The sequence below is a fragment of the Nelumbo nucifera genome, chromosome 4 (assembly GCF_055504915.1).
Source record: "Nelumbo nucifera cultivar China Antique chromosome 4, China Antique-T2T, whole genome shotgun sequence".
NCBI lineage: Eukaryota > Viridiplantae > Streptophyta > Magnoliopsida > Proteales > Nelumbonaceae > Nelumbo > Nelumbo nucifera.
Window position 1 is genome coordinate 95,923,092 of NC_142652.1, and position 20,685 is coordinate 95,943,776.

Sequence of the window (20,685 nt, forward strand, 5' to 3'; positions counted from 1 at the left end):
ATAATTGGTTCCATCCAATTTAACTGTAGTTACAGCCAACAAGGAATCAGTTGTAGTTCCCAAATTATGTCCATATTCAGCAGTGCTCTTGTTCTCAATTTCTGAGAAGTCCATTATGTAACAGCTTCAATTAGGGTTTCGGCAGGCCTTTAAAAGTGATCTGATTTCAAAGAACTCAGATTGAGTTGAAACAGTAGCAAACAAAACAACTCACAAACTCAGTTCAGAACTGACAGCCATGAGAACCAAGTTCGGTGGCAGCACTTTCAAAGGGGAGAAATCCTGATTCAGCCTTCAAGGAACAATCAGTAGGCCTCCAAACAATATGTATTCTTGGTTCCCAACAATAATTTCCCAAGGAGAACAAAGAAAACAGTCCACAGTACCTAAGAGGACTTTTTACAAACACTATGTATGCAACAGTCAACACTTCACTGTTAACAAGCAGAAATCTCTTCAAGAACACTTCGTCTAAGTCCAAGAAGCAGCTGAACTAAGTAGAGGCTTGTACCACTTAATTTAGATCAGTTTTTAGCAGTTTGGAAGCCCAATAACAGCCGAACCACACTTCTAGAATAACCCAGAAATCAGTCCAGCAACAGTGGGCCGAATGGAGGTGTTTTGAATGCTTTAACAGTCCTCCCAGATAACAAAAAAATAACTCAGCAAAGAACTGAGAAAAGACTTGTAGCAAGAGAGTCTCTGGTTTCAACTATAAACCAGGCCGAACACTTGTTCTCTGAGATAATTTCGAAAGTCCTTTTCTCTGATTTCAAATCAGGCCAAACAACTTGCTCTCTGATTCTTCCTGGTCACCGAACCCTTCTCCAAGTGTATAGACACTTGGGCACCCTCCAATGACCTCCAAGAACCAGGCGGATGACTGTAAACTTTCAGCCCTAGAAACTCCTCATGTAGTTGGCTGAATTAGAACCACATGAGGGACACGCCAAGCAATGACCCGCTCTGATACCAAGTTGAAAAACAGCCCACTTGATGTATGGAACTGTTTGATATTAGATGCAAACCAGAAAATGAACAAACAAGAGAGGAAGAGAAGAGAGAGCTGGCGGCAATGAGTGTTAGAGAGTAAGAGGTTCGAACATAACCTCTCTCTAACACTCTAAACATCTTATTAATAAGTTAATCTTTTACAAATTACAGAGAGGCCCTTGAGTGAGCAGGAAAATACAAAAAACAGACTATTACAGAGTATGGGCCCAGAATAAGGCCCACAACAGAGAGAAACATAACATAACATAAAATGACAGTCTATGGGCCATTCGGCCCATCTTCTCTACAATTTCCTCTCAGCCAATATAGCAGGTTAGGAGTTGTTTGATAACAACTGAAGTTGCTGAACTGAAAAGCTTATTGCTTTGACCTTTAGTGAACAGGCTTTTAAGGAGGTTGTGGACCCCATAATGGCTGAAGGTGAAGTTGGGTAGATTACTATGTTCTTGAATATTTTATTATTTAATCATTTAATCTACTAAAATACAAAACTATAAGTCTTTCAATTTAGCAACTTTAGTTGTTATCAAAACTATAAGATTTGGTGTTGGTAGCGCGGCGAGAAGGAGCTCGACATGGCTTTGAAAGTTGGTAGCGCGGCGAGAAGGTGACAGATCTCATCTCCGGGGAGAAGGTGGGAACCGAACTGAACTCATCTCCGACGAGAAGGTGGTCGATGAAAATGTTCCAAAAAAGTTTTCCTAGGAGTGTCCAAAGGGGAGGAAAGAGATGGGAAGCTCATAATTGGTACAAGAGAGAAGGCATGGGGGCATGGTCAAGACCAAATTTCTCCTACAGAAAAGCAGTGAAAGCAGGAGTTTGGCCGGACTTTGGACATTTTGATCTGAAATCTGTCGAAGGTAAGCTTATGATATTTACGGAGATGAAAGGGGTGGAAGTAAGAAGGAAGTTTTTAAGGGATTGTTTAGTTGGGAGATTTGGGTGGAAGGTGGGGTTAAAGGAGGTGGAGATCCGGGCTAATCAAATCTGGAAGGAGGTGCGGGGAATGAAGGTGAAGAAGTTGGCGGATGAGCTCTTCTTATTCATCCTACCTTCCAGAGCAGAGGTGCGATGGATCCTTGAAAAAGGTCCATGGTCAATGGGGAGGAACCCTCTTCTTCTCGATTGGTGGGGAGCTAGTGTGGGCTGTTTTTATCGGGAGTCGGAAAAGGCCTTTGACCGGTTGGAGGATATTTGGATTAGGGTGTTCGGCCTGCCTCTGCTTCTATGGTGTCCGAGTGTCATCAGAGCAATCGGGGATGCGTGCGATGGTTTTCTTGAAATAGATGATTCTCCCTCTGAGTTGGCTACTTGCGAATGAATTCGAATGAAGGTGAAGAAGGGTGGCTTGATTCTGGAGAAGGTGGAGATTGTTGCTGGGGAAGTTCTCTTCTCAGTTTTCATCTGGCCAAAATTCCTTCTGTCAGTTCGGAGGTGGAAGACGGAGAGGCTCACAGAAGAGGGAAATCAAAAGGTCAGGGAGGACTCGATGGGCTCGAAGACAATAGTCTTAGAGGACGTCAGTGAATGCTCCCCATTGCATGCTCATCCAGTTAATCTAGGGGGAGGAGGACTGGAGTGGGTGAGATCGCTGGAGAAGGAAGAAGAAGATGATCGATCCTGCGGTTCTGATAGGAACCGTTCGATCCCAATACTAACGGAGGGCCAAGATTCAAAAGTCAGGGCGGGCCTTGAGGGAAGTGCCTCTGTTTTGAAAATGGGTCTTCTTGGAGATGGTGAGTTGGTTGATAATATTAAAAATTTAATAAAAGAGTGCCTAAGAGACCTAAAAGTGGTGCCTATGGAAGAATGCTCGCTGACGACAATTAATGAGGCAAGACTTCTCTCTGAAGTTGGGGATGGTGCAGATGTGGAAATTTCAAAGAGGGTCCAGGATTCAGATTTTGGTCAGTTAAATCCATTTACCCGGCCTAATCAGAAGCCTAGTAGAAAGAAGAACCTTAAAGCTGCCAGTGAACCAAGATGGACCGGAAGTAGACCAAGACAGTTCAGCCCGACTAGCCTGGATCCAGCCTTTTCTCCGGACCGGTTTGAACCGACATGGATCACCCGACCTTGTGTACAGGAGGGGAGGATTGGGCTTGCCACTTCGAAGATTCAGACCTCTCCTTCCCTTGAAGTCGAGCCTGGTGATGATAGTCTGGAGCACTCGGTCCCCCAATCTTGTCCTTCTGAAATGGTGAAGAAGGTGAAAGATGATTGCAGAAGATTGAACCAACTTCCCCTTTCCATGGTTCCTTTGAACGAGCAGTTGATGGAGGTGACGCCGCTGGCAGTAGTGGAAGTTGAAGATCAGTCTGCAATTAGGAGCGATACTCAGAATCAACATAGAGTGGCGGAGGAAAATGAGCTAAGTCATGCTGCAGCAGAGAGGAGAGAAGAAAGTAGCCAGATAGTGAGTGTGGGAAATTCAAATCTTGGGACTGTTGAAGCAGGTAAGTCTAGTAGCAGCACTTCTAAGCCCTCTTCCTGGATCACTTCTAAACTTCTAGGGTTGGGGAGCTTTTTGGGGATCTCAATGGAGGGAATGGAAGCGGAGACAATGAAGTTCTTGGAAGAGATAGAACAAAGAATTCTGTTGGAAAGGGGTAAGATGGGGGCTAAAAGAGGGGGGACAAACTCCAAGTGGAGCAGAGAAATGATGCGTCTCTCTTGGGGCTTGAATGAGAAGGCTGGGAGCAGTGTTGGGGTGGTAAGGGGGTTGAAGAAAAACTGAGAGGGTGGGGGGAGTGAGTTCTAGGAGTGGGAGGTGCTGTTTCTTCTTTTGGTATATCAATGAGTATTAAAATTCTCTCTTGGAATGTTCGAGGGCTGGGGTCTGGGAGAAGAAGAATGGTGGTTTGTGATTCCTTAAAGGCTTCAAATTCGGGAATTGTATTGATTCAAGAAACCAAATTGGAGAAAATTGATGCTGGTATTATTCGGAGTATTTGGGGAGATGGTCAGGTAAGATGGAGGGCAAAGGCAGCCAATGGGAGTGCGGGAGGCTTGCTATGTCTTTGGGACCCCCTAGTTTGTAATTTGATTTCTTGCAGAAGTGGGAATTTCTCGATCTCTCTGGTCTTGAAGCTGCAGGATGGTAATATAGTTCAAGTCACAAATGTGCATGGTCCAACAGTTTCTAATCTTAGGAGGAGTTTTTGGGAGGAACTGGCTGATATGAGGGAGACTTTGACTCATCCTTGGGTAATTGGGGGAGATTTTATTGTCACCCTGTCGGTGGAAGAGAAGAATACAAGAAGTGGCAGAACTGTATCGATGAGGCAATTTGCAGATTTCATTAATAATATGGATCTAATGGACATTCCCATTCAAGGTAACAGGTTCACTTGGACAAATAACCAGGATACCCCTACCCTGGTCAGATTGGATAGATTTCTTGTTTCCTAAAATTGGGAGGACATTTTTCTGGACTTTAGGCAGGTATCTTTACCCAGACCTGTCTCTGACCACACTCCTATTCAGCTTATTTGTGGAGAGAGGGAGAAGGTCAAAACTCCTCTTAAATTTGAAAACTCTTGGTATGAGGAGGAAACGCTTAGACCATTGATGAAGAAAGTGTGGGAAGAACTTCAAGTGGAGGGTTCCAGTTCCTTTGTTTTGGCAAAAGAAATGACGGCTATTAAAAAAAAGAATTAAAATCTGGAACTTGGAGAATAAGTTAAGGTTGGGGACTGAAAGAAAAGCCTTATTGGGTATTATTGAAGAGATTGATAAAGCAGAAGAAATGGGTCCTATTTCTGAAGAGTTAAGGCTGAAAAGACTTCAAGCAAAAAACAGCATGGAAAAATTGGTGGTGAAAGAGGAATTGAAATGGAGACAACGGGCTAAAGTTAATTGGCTAAAGGTAGGTGACAAAAATACACATTTCTTTCACAAAATGGCTAATGCTAGAGCTAGAGTCTCAACTATTAAGAAGTTGACATGGAATGAGAATTGTGGTGAATCTGATTCAGAGATTAAAGCAGTGGCAACCTCTTTCTATAAAGAACTTTACAAGGAAAAGTGGAAGCTGAGACCATTTCCCTTCAATCTCTCCTTTAGGCAAATGAGTGAGACCCAGGAAAGCTGGCTTGAAAGGCCTTTTACAGAAGAGGAAGTCAGTGCAGCAATTAAGAAGCTTGAAGGTGATAAATCACCTGGGCCGGATGGTTTTACCAATCTGTTCTATCTGAAGTGCTGGGACTTTGTGAAAGAAGATGTGATGAAGGTGTTCCAGGAGTTTCATGCAAATGCATCCCTACAAAGAAGTCTAAATGCCACTTTTATCTCCCTTATTCCAAAAATTGAGGGGGCTATGAATATTAAGGAGTTTAGGCCTATTAGCTTACTTCACAGTTTCTATAAAATCTAGGCGGAAGTCTTGGCAGAAAGAATGAAAGGGGTGATAGGTAATGTTGTTTCAAATAATCAGAGTGCATTTATTCCAGGCAAACAGATGGTAGACTCGGTTTTAGTTGCTAATGAGTTAATTGACTCAAGGAGAAGACAGGGTATTCCGGGGGTTGTTTGTAAGCTTGACATTGAGAAGGCTTATGACAATGTCAATTGGAATTGTTTGGATAGGGTGTTGGACTGCATGAATTTTGGACAGAAATGGAGAAACTGGGTTAGTGTTTGTACTAAGACCTCTAAATTTTCAATCCTAATTAATGGGCAGTCCACGGGTTTCTTTGGTAGTTCTAGGGGGCTGAGACAGGGAGATCCTCTGTCACCCTTTCTGTTCATCTGTGTGATGGAAATCCTCACTCTTTTTAGTAAGAAGGCTGCAGAATCGGGATTATGGAATGGGTTTGCTATCTCTCCAGGTAAAGAGACAGTTAATATTCTTTAGTTTGCCGATGATACCCTCTGCTTTGTGGACGCATCTCTGCCTCAGTTGGAAACAGTTCTTGGAATTTTGAGTTGGTTTGAAGTGGTTACGGGTCTCAAAGTCAATCTGAACAAAAGTAAGATCATCCCAATGGGTCAAGTGGTAAATTTGGAAGATTGGGCATAGATAATGGCCTGCCAAATGGAGCTCCTTCCGGTTAAGTATTTGGGTTTGCCTCTTGGAGCAAAATGTTCCTCTTCTTCAATCTGGAGTCCAATCATTGAGAGAATGGAGAAGAGGTTGGCTCTTTGGAAGGCTAAATATTTATCTTTTGGTGGTAGGGTTACATTGATTAAGAGCTCCCTGTCAAATCTCCCAACACACTTTCTTTCTCTCTTTCCAATTCCAAATAAAATTGCAAAGAGGTTGGAACAGCTTCAAAGGAACTTCTTATGAAGGGGATGGGAGGATGAGAAGAAAATTCACATTGTTAAGTGGGAACAAGTGTGTAAGCCTAAGGAGAAGGGTGGTTTGGGAGTTAGGAAAGTAAAAGATTTCAATGCTGCTCTTCTTAGCAAATGGATATGGAGATTTGCTTATGAGAGAAATGCTTGGTGGAAGGGCCTCATTGCGGCTAAGTATGGTGTGGATTGGGGAAATTGGAAAACTCTCGATCCCCTATCATTTGGGGGTAGTTCTCTCTGGGCTGGTATTTCTAAGATCAGTACTCTTTTCATGAACGGGGTCAAGTTTAAAGTTGGAAAAGGGGATAGAATCAAGTTTTGGAAGGATTCTTGGTGTGAGGAAGGCCCCTTGGCTGATGCTTTTCCCCGGCTGTTCCAAATTGCAGTGAATCAAGATTCTTCAGTTGCTGATAACATTAGTACCGCTGGGGGCTCCTTCTCTTGGACTCCCCTATGTAGGAGGAATTTGCTAGACTGGGAAGTGGAGGAGTATGTAGGTCTGTTGGGACAGATTCAAAATCAGAGAATTGATATGAGTATGGAAGATGAATGGACTTGGAAGTGGAATGCAGATGGTAGATTCACAGTTAAATCCCTTTTCCTTAAGATGTGCAGCTCAGGTCAGGAGATTTTCCCGGATGGGCAGATTTGGAACCCCACCTGTCCCTCCAAGGTTAACTTCCTGGTTTGGACAATGGTTTTGAATAAATGTCTAACTAGGGTCAACTGGGAGAGAAGGGGTATGCAGATTCCTGATCCCTCCTGTGTCTTATGCGGCATGGGTGCTGAATCTATAGATCACTTGTGCATTCACTGTCCGATCACCTCTTCAATCTGGGGACATTTCTTCAAAAAACTAGAGGTGTGTTGGGCTATGCCTAAGTCTGTGAAGGAGCTGTTTATGAGTTGGAGATTGGAGGGTCTTAGCATGAAAGGCAGGCTTGTTTGGAATACTATTCCGCAGGCTGTTCTTCGGTCCATTTGGATGGAAAGAAACAATAGAATTTTCTGTAATCAATCGAAAAATCCAGATGAGATTGTGCAGAAAGTGGTGGGGAAGATTTGCTCCTGGGTGTCGGTGAATGAGGAGTTTAAAAGTCAGAATGTTTCTCTCCTTCTTTGTACTAAATCATGGATGTTCTTGTAATATGTTTTGGGCTCAGGAAGGCCTAGTTGGCCTGAGTCTTGTTGTATTTGGCTTTCTCATTGAATAAAATTACTTTACCTTTTTCCAAAAAAAACTTTAGCTGTTATCAAACAGGCCCTTGGACTTGATTTCTTTAATTTCTCTTTATGATTTCCAAGTAATGCCTTTTATTTCTTTTTGTTTTTTCTTCCTTTAATTTTCTTTTCTTGATTATTCTATTTGTCATTGTGTTGCAAAGGTGGTTTACTGCTTTCGTACTGGTACCTCAATATTGTTATACAGAGAACTGTTGAAATGAACAATGGTTCAATCCTGTTTTTATGGTGAGTTCTCTAGATTAGCTTGGAGCAATTTTGTACCGAAAGTAGCATGCAATTTGAAGGATTAGATAGATATTTATACTAAGAATCTATCATTTTCATAGAACAACTTTATTTGATTTTTATGCTACAAGTTACAACTTAATGAAGGTACATAGGGCTTTTGCAGGGGGACAAATTTAGAGAAGCTGAAGCAATTTTTGAGACCCTTTTGGATGACAAGATATCACCATTGAAGCCAGATCAGAAAATGTTCCATATGATGATTTACATGTATAGGAAGGCTGGAAAATATGAAAAGGCTCGCAAAATATTTGCAAAGATGTCTGAGAGGGGAGTCCCACAATCTACAGTTACTTATAATAGCCTCATGTCGTTTGAAACCAATTACAAGGAGGTTTCAAGTATCTATGACCAGGTAGGGTTTTATAATTTATGTACTATATTATTTTATTCTTGATAATCAAATGAACAAAGTTAATAAACCTCCAAAACTAGCTGTTTCTAGTAGATAGGCTTCCTAAGTATACTAACTTGTCATAATAATTTCCAATATGTGATTGCTTATATCAAGCTTTTTGTCCTCAGTTATAGTCTCCATACATGCTTCTCCTCGGGAAACATTTTAACCATTATTTATAAAAATGAAATACAAGTAATGAGATGGAAGACTTAGAAGTACAAGGCTTGAAATGAAAGGAAATCATTTTAACTATTAGTACAATGATTCATCAGATCCTCTATAGCCTATAGGAAATATATTAAAAATGAATGGTCCCTTCGTGCGATCTTCTAAAGATCTCTAAATATTTCTTAATATCTTCTAACTTGACAGCAACTAAAATCTCTAGAAAATAACCAAAAGCTCAATAAGAAAGTTGATCCATGCATATGAGGACTTCTCATTAAATTGTAATTATTCTGGCGTCCATAGGGTTCATCATTATTCTTGGTGCCTAGGTAGGTGGCCAGAGCCCATGGTGTTTGGGCTTATTTCACAAAGGCCTGCTAAAACTTCATAGATGACATATCATGAGACTTATTTAGAGTCATAGTTGTCATGGCACCCAGTTGCCTAGTCAACAAGGCATCTGCATAGGCAATAGATTTTGATTAAAATAGATTGTAGATCATATATTAATTCTTTAGATTTTACAAAGCATAATGGGCATCTATAGTGAAAAAGGTAATGGTAAAAAATTTCATGCAAAAAACAAATAAATCTTCATATCTATAAGAAAGTGGAATTTTAAATCTATTGATATCCATGTTCTAAACACAATGTTGTAATGAAATAAATATTTAACAGAGCATAAAGAAATTGCAGACTAAAAACAGTTAGCAAATTGAACCCTGTGTGAATTTTGACTAGCTCTACCTATCTTGTGCTAATGAAATAATTTCATTAAAAAATTTTGATATCCTGAGCCACCAAATTGTTTCATTTGATCCAAGTTTCCATAAGCAACGTGACCTTAGGCATAATTTTCCAGCCTTGAATAGTTTACTTCTGTTGCTTAAACTAATGAACAATGACCCCTATCTAATATATACAAGTATTTATATGTACACATGCATGCATATGTGTGGGTATGTATGCATATATTGTACTAAAACACATCCAGACATGCATGGTAGGCACTCTTGAAAAAGAGAGATCTGAGTTATGAAATTTTAAAAGATTCAATTCAACTCAAGAAAGCCTTATCTCAACCATGTAAGGTCACTGTATGAACTGTTTTGGAAAAAAGCATGTGTGGGTATGCATGCATTAATTGTACGAAAAGTTTAAAACACATCCAGACATGCATGGTAGGCACTCTTGAAAAAGAGAGATCTGAGTTATGAAATTTTAAAAGATTCAATTCAACTCAAGAAAGCCTTATCTCAACCATGTAAGGTCACTGTATGAACTGTTTTGGAAAAAAGCATGTGTGGGTATGCATGCATTAATTGTACGAAAAGTCTAAAACACATCCAGACATGCATGGTAGGCACTCTTGAAAAAGAGAGATCTGAGTTATGAAATTTTAAAAGATTCAATTCAACTCAAGAAAGCCTTATCTCAACCATGTAAGGTCACTGTATGAACTGTTTTGGAAAAAGGCAATGTAAATACTTAAATAGTTTGTTACATCCTTCTGTTGGTTGTGTCAATCTTTTATTGAAAATGGATTTGTCAGCTTCTTATATGCGGTTTTTTGTAGATGCAAAGAGCCAACATTCAACCTGACGTGGTGAGCTATGCTCTACTGATTAATGCATATGGGAAAGCCAGGAGGGAAGAAGAAGCATTGGCAGTTTTTGAGGAGATGCTGGATGCGGGTGTCAAGTATGCAGACATTTTTGGGACTTTATTTCTTGATTGTTTTATCTTTCAGTTTATTGTGACTGAAATTTATCTTATAGGTTTTCTGTTAGACCTAGCTAATTGATGGAAAAGACTAATTTGTGTCACTGTATCATTTAATCTGTAATATGTTTACTGGAGTATGAAATCAAGATTGTAAACTTGGTGAGTTACAAGTTGTTGAGCTTCTTCAGGCACAATGTAGAAGGTGCTTAGATGTTGCTCATTTTCTGTGTTTCAAATACTTGGTCCTTTAGGACTGTGGATGCTGACAAATCCAATCATGTAATAAACTGGACTGTCAAAGCTCAGATTATCATAAACATGCTTTATCCACAGAGCTGCCTGACTGTATCTTTTTTAATTTTGTTATGATTGTCTGGTTCATAAAATTGTTGATTGTCAATATTTATCAAAGAAAAAAAGAATAATTTATGTGAGCCTCAATGATCAACAGATGACCCTCAGACAGGGTTTTTGAAAACGACAAATTTTCAAATTCCCAAATGTATCAAGGAGCTGAAATCTCATAATAGAATAGCATCTGGCTTCAAAATGTGCCTCATTTCTTATCTCCTAGCTGACTGCTTTGAGATGATAGATATGGTTATTGGTAGCGTGGAGTGTCAAACTGCAAGCATACCTTTAAGAGAAATATCACCATCTTACCTTACAGGGAGATAGGATTTCTCTAACCAAAGTGGATCTTGAGAATCTTTGTCTCTTCACAGATTTTTATGTGGAGCCTATCATCAAGTTTTGACCCCCCGAATGTACTTTGAGCCCCCTCAAGGAGTTTGAGCTCCTGTCTTGGTTTTCTTCATTGACCACTATGGATATGTTCATTACTTGATCTATCTGTCATCATATAATACCCCAGAAGCACATCTTTGCTAGTAGATAGTTGGAAGCCCCATGAGATAATGCTACATTGGTCATGAGATATGGAAACATTTACAAGCAGCGAGAAGTTATATACATGAAATGAAAGATAAAAGCCAATGACCCCATAGTTGACTTGGTTACATGTATCCCTCTGTGAGGAGGCACAGGTTCAAACCCACAAATAGGCAGATTCTCAGTGTTGTGCAAATAGGAGATTTGATAAGTTGTATTTAAAAAATATCTTTTTATTAACTGAATTTGGCAACACACCTTGAGTGAGATTGTGGTCCTTGCTTGTTACTTTGGCTTGATTTTAACAATTCAGCTTATGCATCAGTGTGATTACCAAGTATTCAAGCATGGGTTACCATTTTCACAGTAACAATAAAAACCAGCATGGTGTATCATGATTTATACCCATTTCAAGGAGATTGTATGCTTAACTTTAAAACTACAAATCATTACTAATGAAGATTTAATATGTTTTTTATCAGTATAATAGCTTGTTCTTATTTCCTTTTGCAGGCCAACCCGCAAAGCATATAACATTTTGCTTGATGCATTTGCAATATCAGGAATGGTGGAGGAAGCTCGAACTATATTCAAGAGCATGAGAAGAGACAAGTAAAGTTTTCCTTATTATGCCACATAGAGTGCATTATTCATATAGAAATTCTGATGATGATACATATGGGAAATTTGTGTCAAAGACAAACTTTGTTAACAGGTTAAATATTTGGGTTATTTTTACTGATGATAATTTTGTTATCTTTTGATTATAGATGTAAGTTTCAGATTAGGGTATGTTTATAACTACCTTTCCCATGCCTATAATACCATAACTAAATAATTCTTTATGAATGTGCCTCTTTCATTAGAGTAGAACCTAAAGATATCTTGGTTAGGTTTGCGGGTTATTATCTTATTCATTCTAGTCATGTTTGGCAAAATAGTATTTGTTTTCTCAGGCATATTGTATTTCTTCCCACAGATGTATGCCCGACCTTTGTTCTTATACAACAATGCTATCTGCTTATGTCAATGCATCTGACATGGAAGGTGCTGAGAAGTTCTTCAGAAGACTGAAGCAAGACGGTTTTGAACCCAATGTGGTGACTTACGGAACACTAATAAAGGGATATGCAAAAATGAATAATCTAGATAAGATGATGGAGAAATATGAGGAAATGCGGATCCAGGGTATTGAAGCCAATCAGACCATCTTCACTACAATAATGGATGCCTATGGTAAGAACACGGACTTCGGTAGTGCTCTAATTTGGTTTAAGGAAATGGGAAATTGTGGTTTCCCTCCTGATCAGAAAGCAAAGAATATCCTTCTCTCTCTGGCAAAAACAGAGGAGGAATTGAAGGAAGCTAATGTGCTTGTGGGAAATGCCAACAATATTGTTGAAAATAAAATAGTTTCTGGGTTATCCAAGTACAATTACGATGATGATGAGGATGAAGATGAAGACGATGAGGACAAAGATGATGATGATGATTACAATGATAGTGAGCAGAGCTTAGTATCTTTTAAAGAAAAATTACATGAACCAGTGGCAACCATTTTTGATGGCCAATATCCCTTGCCTTTAGAAACCAAAGGTTTTGTTGATGTATAAAACATGTGAATTTTGTATCATAAAACATCTTTATCTTGAGCATCTATGCTACTTTGCAATGCCACAATGCCATTATTTGGCTTTCCAGGATTGTTCATCTTCCAAGACTCCATTAAATAGCTCTTTATCTTTTGAGTTCTAACCATCTGAGTTAAGATATTTTCATTAAAATTTGCTAATGTGCTAATTTTACATCCAGCTTTGTGCTCCATTTCCTCATTGCAGTGACTCACGTATTTATCTTGGAACTCTTACTTTAAGGCCCTGTACTTACCTGGGTAAATAAGTGTTTGTCGGGAAGTTATTTGCCCGGGTATATGTGCTTACTTGGGTAAGCGTTTCTTGGGAAATACTCACCCGAGTAAGGAAATGCTTATCCGGTTTAGTGCATTTATCCATGTTCTTTTATTTCCCCGGTAGACCTGTTCATGGGCCGGGTCAGGCTTTGTATATGCATCAACAGAATACACTCAGGCCTGAGCCTGAGCTCGGCCTGACCATTGGGCCTAATTCTTGAGCCTGAGATTGGCTCTCATATAAAGCTTGAAGCTCGGGTCCGAGCCCGAGCCCGGTTAGAAATTCGAAAACAATTTTTTTTCTTTTTTATTCAACAAAAAAGTGTTTTATTTATACTAAAAACCTTCAAAACTCAAAAATAATAAACATCTCATTATTACTTGGAAAAAAAAAGAGAAGAACAAAGAAAAAATATTGTATATATATATATATATATTTTTTTTATTAAATAAAATATATTTTTATTATTTAATATATAATATCAAGTCGGGCTTGGGCTCAGACTGGGCTTTTTTGAGAAAGCTCAAATCGGCCCAAAAAGAAGTCAGGCCCAGTGCTTTAGGCCCAACCCCGAGCCTGTGGGCCTAAAGTTATGACCAAGCCTGACTTATAACGGGCCAGGCTAGGCCAATCCGTTGGGTTACCCGGTCCATGAACAGGTTTATTCTTCGGTAAATAAAACAATGAATACAAAGCTATTATTAAAGGGGTAATTTTGTCGCATGTTGTTAGCAACTTCCCATAAGTGGGAAATTTATTTCCCCATCCAAGTGTATTTGAACAATCTATTTTGGATATTGTAATACTTAATCATCAAATTAATAGATTTTGTTTTACATTGCACTTTTCATATAAGTTTAACCTTTCATGTATGGGATTTGCATTAAGTAGGTATTAAAGTGATAAATCAAATAAAAATGCAGGTAGGTGCAAAAGATAGAAAAAATGTTGAAATTAACATAGCTTAAGAATTATAAAAAATCTATGGCATAGCCATAAATAAGAAGTAAGGCAGCGGTCCAAACTATTGTCTAAAAGGGTCAGACAATGTCTGGTGAAACCTAAGTCGGTAGTTAGCAATATCTAAGGTGGCGGTTTGGATCACCATCTAAAAGAAATAAGCAATGTTTGGCGAAGTCTAAAGTGGCGATCTAGAATGCTGCCTAAAAGGGTGACACGTGTAGTAATGTTTGGCGACAATCAGCAATATCCAAGGTGGTGGTCTAAACCGCTTCCTAACAGAATTAGTTAATGTTTAGTGATGTCTGAGGTGGTGGCCCAGACCTCCACTTTTAACAATGCTAAGCCAATGGTTTTGACATACCAAATGCATTGAGATGTTAAAAACACCTCAAGCTGACAACCACCAGAGGCAGCCATTTTCATTATTAGGGTCGACAGTCTTGACCAAATTGTACCAATGAATGTATTTATAAGGTGGAATTGATATCCTATTACAAGACAAGACGTGATTCAATTGTCTTAATGAAAATCCTGGAGACCCGGACAATGAAAATCCTTAGTTTCATAGGATTTTACGCTATTGCCTTAATGAAACATTAGAGGCCTAGGACATGGTAAAATTGCACCAGTGCAATCGAAAGGACTATATTGACCTTATGGTACAAGGCACAACAACCTTACCCTAAGGATGGTTCTGAACAATGAACATTCCAGGTATCATATGATTTCTCTATTATTCTTCAACCTTGGGACCTTGTCTTGTGCTTGTCCTCGACCTCGCAACCCATCCACATTTCGGCTTACGTTACCTTTAAGGACTTAAAGACTATAGTGGCACATGTCCTCATGTACGTACAAGTACTAAAATAACCATATGGGAACTTGGTATGACTTTAGTTAGTCCAAGTGGCATAAATTAACTGCATAACAAACCCAAAACTGGACTTTCCAGCAAGGGAAACCCTATTTAGGAACCTATAAATAGAGGTCTCTTGAAGGAGAGACATCAGGATCTTCTTTGAGCCTTTTCCATTTGTGTGAATTCATCCCATCTTCAAAGGTCCCCTTTCCAGCACATCTGTTACGATCCATTTTTTCCATATTGGTAGTATGGGATGTTAATGTGAGGTATCCCATATCGGTAGAATGGGACATTGTTGTGGGTATATATGTGCTTGGGTTCCCTCTCTAACAGTTAGCTTTTAGGGGTGAATTTTCCTAAGGCACATAACAAATGGTATTAGAGCCTATACTATGCCTCTCAGTTGCAATCGTGCGGTGCAGGTGGTGACGTCAGTATTGCAGTGTTTGACCGGGACTAGGTGGACTAGTGCAAAGCCAGTTTGCATGGGCGCCGGGACTGCGGAAGCGTAGTGGGATATTACTATTCATTTGTTCCATGTTGGTAATATGGGATGCTAACTATATCCTCTCTCTCTCTCTCTCTCTCATCAAAGTTCCCAAACTGGCGTTCTACAATGGCCTAATTCCTCACCAGAGGGCATATAAGCAGCCCCTTGTAGGGTTCGGTCAACCCCTTTTTTACCTCTCCTCCCCTTGATTCAGATGGTCATTGCCAAAGGTTAAGACCATGTCCAGGGTCCAACCTACCAAGATCCCAAATGGCTAGGACCAACAATATTGGGTTTAACGATTGGAGAGGAGACCAGAATCTACTTCCAACATGATGTATATATGCATGGCCACACATCTCAAACATGTTTTCAGTCATTAAAGGGGTCGCACTTAGAGATGACAATCATGTTTAAGATGTGCGGGTATACATCATGTTGGAAGCATTTTTCACGGCAGACCGGCCGGCTTCGCCAGAACCAGAAGAGAGTTCAGATATAGGAGGGAGAATTTTCAGGATAGAAAAAACAGTTTTGGAAGGTAAGAAGTGTATGAATTAAAGAAATTATAAAAATAAAAAAGAAACACAGCTAGCGAGGACCATATAATAGATATAATCGTCATTTCCCTCCTCTGATAAAAAAAAAAAAATTAAATTGGATAACAATTAAAGTTCCATCCTTCCTTGTGTTAGGAATTAATTGTCTTTATCCACTACTTGAGAGGTTGAGGCGGAGTTGAGAAGCTTCAGGTGCCAAAGACCTGTTGATAGATAGCTCGTGGTGTGCCCTAAATTCCTCATAATTAATTTACCATGTGTTGTATTCTTAAAGGATTTGTGACTCACCACTGAAATTAGTGGGTCCTACAAAAAGAGTTATCCACACAAAAAGAATGAAGAACAATTTGATATTGGCTTTGCTTTCGGCCTGGTTTCTACTATTACTTATTGGATTTTACCTTTTCAATGGTGGTCCTAATATCTGAAAATGAGGTGCATTAATACCTATAAGCTAAGGTCCTTATTGGCCATCCAGTACCTCCTGTAGCTATATGGATAAAAGATTTTACAAATCAACAGTAAAAATATACAGAGTAGGGGCCTAGTACTCCAGGGATGGAATAGGACATCCAAGTGGGTAATTAAGGGCTCAATCCTTGCAAAGTAACAAAGTCCTCTTAACAACGTAACTGATCACCAATCAAAGGACTTGTTGTAAGAGAATATTTAGGGTCTGTTTGGTTCACAGTTGGAATTAGAATCAAAGTCTTTCAGAATTGAAATGGGAATGATCTATTTCCATAGTCTATTTGATTCAGATCAGATAAGAATTAAAATGGAAATTAGAATCAACTAGAATGGGATTTCATTTCCAAGGGAGGGAGAGAAAATAATCATTCCATCAAATGAAAAAATGTCATTTCACCAAAAATGAGAATGAGATTCCGATTCCGCCCAACCAGCAATAATTGAAATTGGAATGACCCATTCCATTCCAGACCCCTATTCCCATGATCCAAACGGGCTCTTACTGTTTAGGTGCTGTTGATGGTTCAATTGGTCACCATTGAAGCTTAGGGTGCAGTTGGATAAGTCAGCTCCATTGTGGAAATTGAAACTTGTGAATGATAATCACTGAACGTGTTTATCTAATCTGGGTAATAGAAGCACAGAATTTCGAGTCCGAATAAACAAGAAATTTTTGAAATATATTATTATCCTTTCCCTACGTAACACGTAGTATCGTGAGATTCTACCGAGCAATTGATAAGAAAAAAGTATATTTTGTACTGTAGCTGGAAAACTTTTCAGGCCTTGATTAGGACCATTCAGTCAATACGAGCTCAAGGGCTTTAAGATTGGCTTATAAATTCCATCCAAAGCGTAGCTTCTTTAGCCATTCCCAATTCTCTCTCTCTCTTCTTTTCTGCTATACATTTTTCATCGTCAAGAATTAACAAAATGGCAAGTCCACGGGTGGCGAGGTTTGTTACAGAGGTTGCTCCGCCACAAGTTGTATGTATCATGAGGAAGAGAACGAAGAAAGTATTAGATACAATTGTTGAAGAAGAGAGAGATGCCAGTGTTAATGAAACTCCTTCCTTGTCCTCCAGGAGTTTTTTTGTTGTGGTGATCGTGGTCGTCATCATCGTCTCTTCTTCTTCTTGTTCTTCTTTTTTTTATTCTTCTTCCTAAAACAGGTTCAGTAATCGATATTCACATATTTTCTTTGTTGAATCTCACTCGGCATAAGTGGTTTTTACTTTACATATTTTCTTTTAACTGGTTAAGCCCCTCACTATGTAGGCTTGTAAAGGTGCACATAAATTTTGTTATGTTCTGGAAATTTATACAGTAAATAAACGTATCCACCATAAAATGTGTGTAGTGAAGGTGTGGAGTTCAGAATTTATTTTGAGGGTAAAATAAATCAGAAAACAAATAAAAAGTTGTGGGGGTGGAATAAAGTGAAGATTTCTCTTAACATATTAAACTAATAAGAATAACATTTAGGCTGAATTTGGAAGGAATACCAATATAAATATGTAGAGTGCAAAAGTTATATTTTATGTTATTTTGTATATATTTATACTGTACATATTTGTATTTGTATTCCTTCCAAACTAAGCCTTACTATTTTCTTCTCAAAGGACAAATATGTTGAGGACTATCAAGAACAATATTACTAAATTGCATTGGATAGGCAAATTTTCCCTGAAAAATCTGGATGTAATTAATTTTTTTTGAATTTAATAACATAATAGTGAAAAAGCTTATCATAAGCCTCGGTTTTGTTAATGGAAATCATGGGCCTTTGGTGGGTCCTTTTTGTAAAGTTGTTCATTTCAAGGGGTGGACCTATAGTATTATAAGGACCATTTTTTGCTCTACTGGGCTGGACAGTCATTGGGCTGTAAAGATGTGGTCATTAGTGGTCTATTTGGCCCAAGGTATGCTTATGTTTTTTGGGCCGTTTTGTATACCTCTTTCTTTCTCTTTTATTTTTATAAAAGTTTCATTTTATTACCAAAGAAAATTTAAAGGCTGCCAACATGCCTTATAGCTGGACAAGACACCAAATGAAAGAGAGCAAGTCTGAATTGTTTCAACAGCAGGGTCCGATCCAAGACAACATATCTTGGCCGATCCATTAGCTTAGGGGATGTTTGATAATAGCTGAAGTTGCTGGACTGAAAGGTTTATTGCTTTGTCTTTTAGCAAATAAAATAATTAAATAATTAAATTTTCAAAAGGTATAACGTTTTGCCCAACTTCAGCTTCAGCCATTTAGGACCACACAAATTCCTTAGAATCTTATTGACTAAAACACAAAAGAATAAGTTTTTCAGTTCAGCATCTTCAGCTATATATATTCCAATATCCAATGGTTGTAGCTCGTCCGCACATAACCTTGTGCTTTTTGGGCATTTTCATTCTCAGCCAATTTGGTTTTAGTTCGGTTTCAATTATCCTTTTCAAAAAAATTAGTGATACCGACTTGATTGAAAAAAAAAAAGACCCATGGTTTGGTTAATTGAATTGTGAGCATCCTTAGTCCACTCGGGATTTCCTACTCATTTTTCCTACCCACTCTCTACCCGTCGTGAATTGGAGCCACACCTTTCTATTATGAATTGAGAGATGTGTGACTCCAATTCACTGTGGGTATAGAGTAGGTAGGAAAAGTGAGTAGGAAATCTGGGCTCTCCTTAGTCACCATTATTACTATGGCCACAATTATTAATTATCAGGGTAAGTTATCCTTTCTCTATGCAGCAAACGACCCTATTTCTTAATTATAACCCATGATTGCCACACTTTTCGTTGCGTGATATGATCAAATTAATATTACTGTAATAGGTGACCATTACATTTTGAAAACCATGATAAAAAATGTAAGGTTTTACATCAATAAAATCGATGTAGTATGTACATCGATAATTGATGTAAAACTTTATGCTTGATGAGGCTTTACATTCATTCATGATGTAAAACTTCACTCCATCCAAACACCAACAAATCTAAAGCAGAGTGGAATTTTACATCGATCTTCATTTACACTCCTTCCAAACGCCAATAAAACTGAACTGATGTAAACTTTTATATCGTTCTTAATTCACACCAATTCCAAATGCAGCCTTTGTTATCCGACCTTTTACAAAAAGGCCCTAGTTATTCTATCATCATTTTAAGGGTAGATTAAACCTTTTATGTTTTCTGATAAATGCTTTAACCTCTTAGAATTCCACCCTAACGTTCCAGTGAAATTCTAAATACACCCCCTCTGTCAGATTGACATTAATATGTGAATCCGGATTTGGTGCGCAAATTTGGCCAATTGACCAATCAGAGTAAATATACCAGTGTTTCATACATATGTAGATCGAGCTTCTTGCATTTGTGATGATAGATTTCATGCATTAAGAACTTAACCAAAAATGAAGATGTGTTTTAAAGCATTTTAAAATTTCCAATTCTCCCATGAATTACAATATTGAAAGACAGTTATTTTGCCCATGCATTAAGAACAACCCTCTGGATACTGAATGGAAGGCAATTATTTTGGGCCTTCAGGAAGAAGGGAGAAAAAAATATCAATTAATTAAGGATCAGCTGGTTATTCCTTGTCATGTTCTATCCACTGTAAATATTATAAGCAATACTTCTCCCACATGTAACTGGGTACAAATTAAAAGATGTATACATAGAGATCGATTTCAGTAGTGTCACTTGTAGAATCTTTTCATAGCTGCAGAGTGGGGGTCTCTTCAAACAATATTCATATTCGATTAGATCGTTGATGTCAAACTAAGAGAAGGGGGTCTCTTCTTTGAAATATAAGGAAGGAATTTGGAGAGGTTAAAACATTTGTTAATTAAAGTGATCAACTTGAATATAATCATTTATTCTCACTAGTGAAGTCATTTGTTAAAGTCATCTTCTACTTATTAATTAATGTGACATATCTAATTTGCTAAAGTAGACATGTTTGAAAATTTACTCTCCTATTCATTACTCTCACTGGATACATAGAAATTTTGTAGAAAAATTTCTACAAAATTTTTCTTTCAAACTTACAAGTATTTTCTGATTGACATTTTTCACTTATTACTACCCACCTATAACTTTTTTTTTTTTTGTCGTCAATCAGTTAACCGATAACTTTTCTCAACAAAAGCAAAACTGGATTTTATACCAACCACTATTCAAATATTATATGCACTACACCCCATCTCATCTTGGTTGATAGAGTTAACTTCACAAATATATACAGAAAAGGAAATGGACATTATGGTCTATTACACCCGGCAAAATCATAGAGAAAGAATCAATGTTTTAAAAACTGACTTCAAACTGGAATCACTTTGGCTATTGATTTTCGAGTCAGTAGTTTGACTGTCTAATTTGAATGGACATCCCATTTCAATTAA

At 38.3% G+C, this 20,685-nt stretch overlaps 1 protein-coding gene across 2 annotated transcripts in view; it reads left to right on the forward strand.

The window, feature by feature from the left end:
* Positions 1-12,810, forward strand: part of LOC104610800 (pentatricopeptide repeat-containing protein At3g59040) — a 40,218-nt gene extending 27,408 nt beyond the window's left edge. For both annotated transcript variants that reach the window (XM_088904312.1, XM_010277589.3), the window contains 4 exons: positions 7,949-8,197; positions 9,987-10,111; positions 11,540-11,638; positions 12,006-12,810. In XM_088904312.1, coding sequence (XP_088760438.1) covers positions 7,949-8,197; positions 9,987-10,111; positions 11,540-11,638; positions 12,006-12,639 — 1,107 coding nt within the window. In that variant the 3' untranslated portion in view covers positions 12,640-12,810. The remainder of the gene's footprint in view (positions 1-7,948; positions 8,198-9,986; positions 10,112-11,539; positions 11,639-12,005) is intronic.
* The last annotated feature ends 7,875 nt before the right edge of the window (positions 12,811-20,685 follow it).